This window comes from Lipotes vexillifer, unplaced genomic scaffold (assembly GCF_000442215.2).
Source record: "Lipotes vexillifer unplaced genomic scaffold, Lipotes_vexillifer_v1.1 scaffold1094, whole genome shotgun sequence".
Classification (NCBI taxonomy): domain Eukaryota; kingdom Metazoa; phylum Chordata; class Mammalia; order Artiodactyla; family Lipotidae; genus Lipotes; species Lipotes vexillifer.
This window is the reverse complement of record NW_006792775.1, coordinates 3,586,233-3,595,753: the sequence shown is the minus strand read 5'-3', so window position 1 is coordinate 3,595,753 and position 9,521 is coordinate 3,586,233. Positions and strand designations below refer to the sequence as shown.

The window sequence follows — 9,521 nt, the reverse complement described above, 5'->3', positions numbered from 1 at the left end:
CCCCCCCGCGTGGCCCCCCCCCCCGGCCCCCACCCTGTTGCTTCTGGGAGGCTCACGTGGAAGCCCTGGTCCTAAAGCCCAGGCGAGGCTGCTCCCTGCCTGCCTCTCAGTTCCCATCCCTGATGTTTGAATCCCCCGCAGTTGCCGGGGCAACCGTATGATGTCTGTTCTAGTGTTTTTGATCTCCATGCTCACATGGACGCACCACCCAGCAGCGTGGCTGGGGACTCAGGCCAAGGCTCACCATGCTGACCTCATCCTGTCTGGGGGCAGCACCGCGGGTCTGGGGAGGCGATCACCGCCACCCATGAGGCTGAGTCCCCAAAGGCAGTCGTGAGGCTTTGCCCCGGGTGTCAAACCCACGATCCTCAGAGCCAGCTCTTGGCCTGCAGTCGGACGTGGCTGAGAAGTGGGGCAGATCCTTCCCTAATAGAGGGAAGCCACGTACTGGGCATCTGCGTGCACCAAAGAGAGGGGCATTCGGGATCGAATGGCCACTGCGATGGCGGGTGGACACCCCTCCCCGGGGTTGCTCAGGAGAAGCTTTGCCACTGCCCCATCCCGAATTGCCAGCTCCAGCCAGACTCCCCATGATATGAGTGGGAATAAAAAGGAACAAGGTCTCCCAAACAGCAGAGCCATTAGGTGTGGTCACAATGACCACAGCTTCATGTTATGAAATCTTTTGCTCAGTTTTTTTAAAGAGAAACTGCTCATCCATTTTCACTGTAATGTGAAAATCTCTTCCATCATCTTTTTAAACATCCCTATTATTATATTTCCCCACACACGCACTCCCTCGAAGGCTGGGTCACTTTTCAGCCAAATGTGTAGCTGAGAATCCCCTGTGCAGGCTCTGTGCTGAAAGTATTGTCAACAGACAAGGGTGCTAGTTTGCTGGAAGAGGCACCAGCTTAGTGGAGATGAGACGGCCTCTGGGACCAGGCTGTCCTTGCACCACCCTCGCTGTGTGACCTGGGGCAAGTTGCTTAACCTTTCTGTGCCTCGGTGTCCTAACCTCTCAAACAGGGATGGAGGAGTAGGGTTTGAGGGGGTCTCCCTGGGTCAGCAGATATAACGCACTTCAAGCAGGGCCTGGCACCAGCGGGTGTCCCTTAACCCATCTCCCACCTCCGGGTTCAACCTCTTCCCCAGTGGGTCTCATCGCCCTGTTTCACAAATGGCGGGACCGAGGCTAATGCAAGGAGAGGCACGTGGCTCCTTAGGGGCAGAGATAGGCGTGGAACTCCATCCCCCATGACAGGCCCCAGGTCACCTGTCTGCCAGAGCGTGTTCTAAAGATTCAAATAGAACAAAAAGCAGTGTTGTCTCGTTATTTTGCAAGTAGATTTAGAACATCCCTTTTCATGATGTCCCCGGGGTTGGGGCATTTCGATCCCTTGGGGACCCGTCCCGTGAACTCTTCAACCTGAGGGCTCAGACCCTAGATGGTGGGGTGGCGATCAGAGCCACTGGGCACGGGTCCCCAAGGACCCTGAATGAGTCCCCGAAAGCGAGCCATCCACGGCTGGCCAGGGCCTCTTCTGGGGTTAATAACCCAAGAGGAGGGGGCAGCCTCTCCACGACATGACCCCAGGTGTCTGCTCTCAGAGCAGAAGGAAGCCTGTACCCAGTCATCTGGCCTGTGTGTTCCTTCCCTGAGCCTAAGACAGTTTAGCCCAGCACTCCCTCGGGAATTACCTAGACCATATGACCTGCAGAAGCAACAACACACACGGTCACCCTAAAGTAGCCTCAGCCTTTAGTGAGCCCCCTCCTTATGCGCCCACGTCCAGTTACCTTCATCCAGGTTCCTAAGTATATCATCTTTAGCAGACGTAGCCTGTTTCTTAAAAAAACAACACAAGTAATGAAATCTTTTTGTTTTTGTTTTACGTTTCTGGTTCCCGGAAGGAGGCTGTCAAGGTTTGGAATTTTTTGTCACTCCTCTGTCTTCCGGTAGCCTGTCTCCCTGGGAGAGGGACCTTCTCGCACGCCTGATCCGTCTGTTTCTGCTGAGCGGTTCCCTGCAGCTCTTCCATGGCGGGCAGGGGTCTCCGTTTCCTCCCCCACCTCTGGGTCTCTCTTAACCCCTGTTCTTCTGTTCCAGTGCCCTTCGCTGATCTGCTCTGGGCTCCCCCCGAGGTCTGGTGCCTCTGATCTGCCCCCGCTTGCTGACACTTACTGCCATCTCTTCTGACCCCCACGGCTCCAGATAGGATATTTTCAGGGGCCAGTTCATGGCTGGGTGTTCAGAGTGAGTGGCCTGCAGGATGGGCTGCAGCCTGGTGCAGACTGACCTGCCTGCAGGACACAGAGCCCAATTCTGTGGCCTTCCCAGTGGGCTAGGGTTCCCCACAAGGTGGAGAATCCTGGATGAACTGCATACAATGAGTTCTAAATTGGAAATGGTACAAACAGCCAGCTAGGAACTGGCCCCAAAGGGTGTCCAAGGGAATGTCTGGGCTGATTTTGCCATGCGTGCTCCTGTTGAGGGTCTCAAACTCACAAAATTAACAATGGCTCCCCGCTGACTTGGTTTCTTTCGCAGGACCATCCCAGAGCCGAATATGAGGCCAGAGTTTTGGAGAAGTCTCTCAGGAAAGAATCCAAAAGCAAAGAGGTACGGTGGCCGCTGCCAGTTGGCTTTTCCCAGCAGTAGAACATTCTACATGCATCAACATTTCAGACCAGGATCGGCAAACACTGTGTAGTTGCGGGCCGGCCCCCAGACAGGGCCAGATAGTAAATATTTTAGACCCTGCAGGCCTCTGTCATAGCAACTCAACTCTGCCATTGTAGGATAAAAACAGCCATAGACAACAGGTAAACAAATGGGTCTGGCTGTGTTCCAATAAAAACTTTATTTATAAAACAAGCAAGGGGCCGATTCGTCAAACCTGCCAGAGTAGAGATCTACCTTTTTGATCTATCCTGACGGTGATCTCAAACTTCAGCCAACATTTCAACATCAAGAACCGAGTAGCTTTGCAGCTTTTTTGCTCTGGGTCTCTGGGTGGTCATTATGTCCAGCCCTCCAGTTCTACACTGAATGATGGTTGGAAGGGATTGCCCCAACAGGGTCCCTGAGCAGCTAGCCAGTTCCTTGTCTCACTCACAGACCGTGAGAATGAGAGAGAGAAGTGTTCCTGAAGCCATCACCGTTTTTTTTTTATAACAAATGCCTTTCTTTTTCCCCAAAACCTCTCATTCAAATTGGCAGTCATGTTTGCAGCCTGGATTCTCACAGACCTCTGGGGGTGCTTGGTTATTTTTTTAACGGAGTTTTTTTATATGACATGGGACAAGCACAGAGCCCCCGGGCCCTTGTCCACCTCTCACTGAGGCTGGAAAGTCAGGTCTTGAAGGGATGGGGAACAATTGCAGGACACTCTTCCCGGATCCCGGTGTTCTGCGTCACATCTGCACCCTCGGCCTCTGGGAGTGACCAGAGCAAACCCCTGCATCGATCTTTTCTTGTCATTGTGTCCCATGGACAGAGTTTGCTGGTACAGAGTAGCTGGGGGTCCCAATTATCAAAAGTCCCCTCTGGGGGGGCAAAGTGGGTGCAGCAAAACCCCCTCTCGGGCCCCAGTTCCCGTAACAGAGCAAAAAGCCCAGCTCAGTCCTCCTGCAGCCAGAAAGCGGGTGCACTTCCCTGAACTCAGAGTCTGAGAGGGACCGAGGGTGCAGAGAAACTAAGCACAAAAGCGTGAGTCCTCACCCCAAATGAGGAGACTGTCCTTTTAACTTAACACATCAGAACGCATGTCCCGTGCACGTTGCCTTCAGAGCAGCCGCCCTGTGGCCTTGAACCAAGGGCTCCAACAGCCCCCCATGGGCTGCGTCCCCTCTCCTAAAGGGAGAGGCATGGTCGCCGCTGCTCTGAAGCCCCCAGGCCCCCATGGTGAGCCACCACGACCCGCGTGCAGTGCAGCATCCTCACCCCCCCACAGTCCACCCCACGGCTTTACGGTGGCCCCTCGTAGCGTGAACGTGGATGGGATTTCATTCCCTCCTAAGGAAAAAAGGGCTCAGTGGCCCACGTCACATCCACTTAAGTCAGGGGCTCGACCAAGCCCAGTTGCCGGGCCTGGGCAGCCATGCCAGATTCCCGGTCACTCTGCTTCTTGGCTTTGACCTGAGCTCTTTGATCACAAGAGCGACAAAGGTCGGGGTTCATTTCTGCCAGCCTCTGATGGTGACGCCAGGCCCTGAGTGCCTCCGTGGGGCCACACCCTCCCTTGATTTTCTCCTCCGTTTCCCTGGCTCCCAACTTTGTGGTTTTAATTTTTCCCCCAGCTATGGCACCAAATTTGTTTAGGAAAGGAAAGATCCACCCCTTCATTGACGTGTTAGGATTCTGAGTGTGGCTTCCTTCACGTTGGCGTAAAATGCTCCGGGTCATCCTCGCCTTTGCATAAGAGGCCCCGTCTGAATTACGGCCACCGTCTGGTGAGAGGGGCCCCGTGGAGCCCCCACCGAGCTTCCAGGCTGGAGTTTACCTTTCCATTACCTTTTAGAATGTGGGTCTCTGCCATCTCTGATGGGTTTAAGATGCCCAGAGCCTGAATCAGCCCCAGCAGCCAGCACAGCCAGGGATGCGCTGGCTGCCCAGGGGGCCAATGGGGGCCTGGGTGGCAGTCTCACCCCACGGTGCTCTCTTGTTTCCTCCACCCGCCCCAGAAGCGCCGGCACCTTCCGGAGGAGCCAGCAAACAAATGGAGGCAGAGGGTTAAGACAGCCATGGCGGGGGTGAAACTGGTACATGTCACGTGGGGCCATCGCGAGGCTTGAGTGTTTGCAGATGACCAAAGTCCACTGTGTTTTCCTCAACCGACTCGGACGGCTGTATTATCCTTTTAACATTCACACGCACGTTCCTTTGCCTTCTTTCGGCGTCCACGGGCTGTGACGTGTGTTGAGATGTCTCTGCATGGCTATGGTGGGTTCGTGGGGGGAGCTCGGCTGTCTCCGGAGCTTGTGAAACGTGCCTGTCACAGCTGCCTGCCAGCGGTCCCTGGTCTCATTAACATGCATGCCACCTGCCCTGGAATGCGTGGCCTCGGGTGTCATGCCTGCCAGCATTCTTTGACCTCGTCCATGCATTTTTCCTGTTAAAAATCCACCTCATTCTTGAAACATCCCAGGTTAGCAACAAGCGTCCACTTCAGGTCCCTCCAGACCCTGCTGTCCCTGTGCCAGAGCCTTCGGACCACGTGTCCCCGCTCTCCGCCGTTGCTACGTGGCGGGCAGCGTTGGAACTTAGAGTGTTGGTGGCTTGTTTCAACTTGCTCTGCAAAGGAAAATTACTATTATGTGATCTGGGTGGCAAAGGAAAACAGCTTAGATCTTCTGGCCTTGGAAATGAGACCTTCAGCCACGAAAAGGAGTCCAGGCTTCTCCCAGATGGGGGTCTGATCATCTAATTTAGAAAAGCCTCTGGCACCATCACGCCCCGTACACAGAGGACTCACTTTTTTAGACAACTATTATCTCTGTCATTTCGTAGCATCATTTCATCGGGAATAAGGCCCCGGGTGCCAGATGTTTACATTCGCTCATCATCATTTTTTTTTAACCGTGTTTCTGTTGTCCAAGTTGTTCACGCCCATACATACGTGCACACACGCATCTTTCCGCTGGGATGGTCCCCACCACTGACGCAGCCCTGTTCGTGTTGCAGACAGACAAGGTGAAGCTGACCTGGAAAGACCGGTTCCCAGCTTACTTCACCAATTTGGTCTCCATCATCTTCATGGTGAGCTCTGGGACGTAAAGGAGGGAGGTGTACCAAGGTGTGCGGTGCTCACCTGGATGGGGCCAGCCATCCTTGTGGCAGTTGTGTTCATCCCAGGCTAGGCAGGGTGGTGGGGGGATTCCACCAGGCCCCTAAACTGGGGAGGGGCCAGGGTTCTGCAGTGACCCCCCAGGGGGCTTCCCAAGCCCTGGGGCCCGTGCGGTGGTTTCCTTTGGTCCCTGACACACATCTTTCGTTCTGAGAGTGACACATATAAGTAACTAGTCATTCAAACCCAGGAGTTCACAGGTATTATTTAAGACAAAACGGAGGGTTTTTAAAGAAAACCAGTAAGTGAAGAACACACAGAACAAAACCCAGGACGATGCCACTCAGGTGACGGAGGGCCGGTGACGCCAGGTTCATCCGGACGCTGCTGATTGGAATAAATCGCCAACACCGTGGCCGGCCCTATTAGGGGATTTTAATCCCCAGTTAATTGGGCTGCATCCCTGGAAGGCCTCAGGCCCATGCTAGCCGTGCTTTCATTCCCCCCACAATGGGTCAGGGCCACCTGTGGTCACTGTAGCGATGACCTTGCTATCCAGGTCATCCGCATGGCCGCTGTGGATCAAGGGCTGGGCTGTGCCCAGTGGCCTGAGGGCCTCACACCTGCCTGTCCCCCTCCTGCTGATGAGGAAACGGAGGCCAGAGGTCTCACCCCCTCCCCAGGCCAGAGGCCAGGCAGGCAGTCTGCCCTGAGACACCCCCGGCCCTTCCGTATGAACTTGGAGACACACAGGTGGGCTTGCCTTGGTTTTCCACTGGGGGTGGCATCTGAGGCCCCCTAACCTGAATAGTTGGAAGCAGAGGGAGGACTCCGTTTCCCCTAACGCTCTCTCACACGGCAAGAAGGACCTCTCTGATGAAAAGAAATGTGTGGTGGGGACCCCCAAAACCACGGATTGGGAGCCACTGAGGGGTGGGGGGGAGGGCCGTTGGGCTGTCAGGATGACTGGGTGGCAGTGGGCCCAGCCGTGTTTTGAGGGTCCTGGAGCGCACCCCCCAAATGGCACAGGAGTGCTGGCGGGGTAATGTAGGATGACATGGTCTCTGCCTGGAGCATCCCCGGGGCTCACCCGACGGGGGACGGGGTGCGGGAAACGGGGGACTCAGGCACCAAGGTTCAGCCCCTCCTGGCAGAGAAGAAGCAATGTCAGCACAGAAGGTCCAGCGAGGGGGTGACAGGAGGTGGGAGGCTGTGGGCCCTTCTGCGCCACGGCAAGTTCGGACAAGAGCCCTCGTGTTACGGGTCACTTCCTTGAACAGTCTTCAGGGGGTTTTGAGTTTCTCTCATAATAAGGATCAAGATGGTGGGCAGTGGAGGGCTGGTCTGGCACCTCCGTCAGGTTTCTCTGGCCTTCTGCGCACCTGTCCTGTGCCTGTGTCCCGCTTGGTCACAACATGGCTGCCCCACCTCCAATATCACCTCCACTTTCCAGGCAGGAGGAAGGGGAAGGAGACAGAGGCCAGCAGAGGCAGCCCCTCTTTGAATGTGCTTTCCCAGACGGGCTGCCCACACCTCTGCTTGCATCTGGCCACCCCTGTCTGCAGAGAGGCGGGGAAATGGGCACATTGTCACTGCCGCGAAGGTGGGACAGTGGGTAGGGAGCTAGCTGGCCCTTGAGGTACTGGGGACCCCATCACAGATGAATCAGTTTTGTCCTGCACTAGGGGAGCTTCATTCTCTGAACAAATAGCAGTCGAGCACCTACAAGGTGCCCCCATGCTCCCGACCCTGGAGATGCTGGTATGAGCACAATGGCCAAACCCTGGCCCTCACAGCCCTTTCCTTCCAGAGGGGGCATTGCACCCAGGAGGGGACACAGCTATAGGGCTTGTCATGGGGGTGTACCGGCCCTCTGATGGGGAAAGGCTGGTGCACCCCTATGACACCTTGCTGAGTCACCCTGTAGGCCTGGCGCCCCGTCTGCACCTCCACACACAGGCAGGAGGGACGTCCCAGAGCCCAGGGCGGTGCCTTCCCCTGGGAGGGGCTTCTTGGCAGGAGCGAGGGATTTTCCCAGGATAGCCCGCATTCCGGGAGCTGGGAGCTGGTGGGGAGAGGTACCCACACCTCACCACAGGGCCCCCCGCCCTTCATCAGGACGTTCCCCGGGGGGGGTGTGGTCACCGTTCAGTCTCCCGCAGATATGGACAGCTACAGAGTTACTGGCCCAAAATGTACAATAAGAGCTTCCTGGGAGATGCCCGTCGCTGTGGCCTCCCCCCGGGGAGAAGCGGCCACAGCCCTTCCAAGCTGCAATCAGAGGCACACAGCAGGGCTCAGTGCCCCTCTGGGGCTGTCCTGGGAGCCTCGAGGGGCCGTTCTGGCAGGGTGGGCTGCCCTGCACAGCCTCAATGGGAGTGACATGCCCGGGACCCTGGACACACAGAGGGTGCAGTGTAGTCGGGCTCGGGTGCCCTCCATTCAGTGTCCCCTCGGGACTGGGATTTGCAGGCATCCTCGCTCTTAGGACAGGACAGAGTGAGGACAAGGTCTTCCAGGGCGAGTCAGGGCCTTGGAGGGTAAGGAAGACGAGCCCAGGCAGACACACGGCTCCACACAGAACAGACTTGTCATCCTAGCCTAGCCCGGCCTCTCAAGCGACCGCCAGTCCAAGTTTTAGGGAATGTTCTGGTCCCACAGTGGTTTGGGCAAGATGAGGGTCTCGTTCCCAGGGACAAGCCGAAGGGTGTGGGTGGCTCCCGGCGAGGTTGGGAGAAGGGACCCCATCCGGTCTGTCCCAGCCAGGCCTGCAGCGTTGCCTGTGGGACCAGACCATCCCACGCCCCACCCACCTCCTGCAATAGCATCGAGAACATCACTGCTTCCACTCAGGGTCATCCAGGCTGGGGGGAAGCCCCCACCTGTAGTCAGCCTGCCGTCGCACAAGCCAGGCAGCTTCTGGGCTTGCAGCAGCCCTAAGTCCTGTCGGGGATAGTGGGCAAGACGTCACGATGCCCCATAGCGAGCAGCAGAACGTTGCCCTCCAAGCCTGGTAGGCACACCTGGAAAATCCCAGTTCACGTGCTGGGTGACCTGGCCTGGTGGCCCAACCTCTCTGAACATCAGTCTTCTCTTCTATAGAACAGAACCTAGCCACTCATTCATCTGTGAAGTGAGCACCCATAAAGCCCATGGCATTTGGTGGGTGACAAGAAACCCCCACCTTTGTTTTGCAGCGGAAGTGCTCCTGGGTGGGGGGACAGCTGGGCCCAGGGAGCCGGGGGAGGTTGTCCGATGGGCCCAGGGGGACCCAGCCAAGAGCATCCCCTCCTCCCTCCGCAGATCGCAGTGACCTTCGCCATCGTCCTCGGCGTCATCATCTACAGAATCTCTACGGCCGCCGCCTTAGCCATGAACTCCTCCCCCTCCGTGCGGTCCAACATCCGGGTCACTGTCACGGCCACGGCGGTCATCATCAACCTGGTGGTCATCATCCTCCTGGACGAGGTGTACGGCTGCATAGCCAGGTGGCTCACCAAGATCGGTGAGCACCCCGGCCAAGGCCTGGAGCCAGGCGGCCCCAGGGCGCCTCCCTCCAGCTGTGGGCCCTTGGGCTGCTCACTCACCCTCTCTGAGCCTCACTGCTGTGACAGCTGAGGGAGGTGGTCAGCCTGGCCCGGGGCAGTGGCTCAGCGGCGTGTGTCTCGCTCCTTCTAGAGGTTCCGAAGACAGAGAAGAGCTTTGAGGAGCGGCTGATCTTCAAGGCTTTCC

At 56.9% G+C, this 9,521-nt stretch overlaps 1 protein-coding gene across 1 annotated transcript in view; it reads left to right on the top strand.

Annotated features, from left to right (window-relative positions):
• ANO1 (anoctamin 1) overlaps positions 1–9,521 on the top strand; it is an 89,325-nt gene that overhangs the window by 56,758 nt on the left and 23,046 nt on the right. The window contains exons 14-17 of the mRNA XM_007466015.1: positions 2,552–2,623; positions 5,687–5,761; positions 9,093–9,294; positions 9,468–9,520. Coding sequence (XP_007466077.1) covers positions 2,552–2,623; positions 5,687–5,761; positions 9,093–9,294; positions 9,468–9,520 — 402 coding nt within the window. The remainder of the gene's footprint in view (positions 1–2,551; positions 2,624–5,686; positions 5,762–9,092; positions 9,295–9,467; position 9,521) is intronic.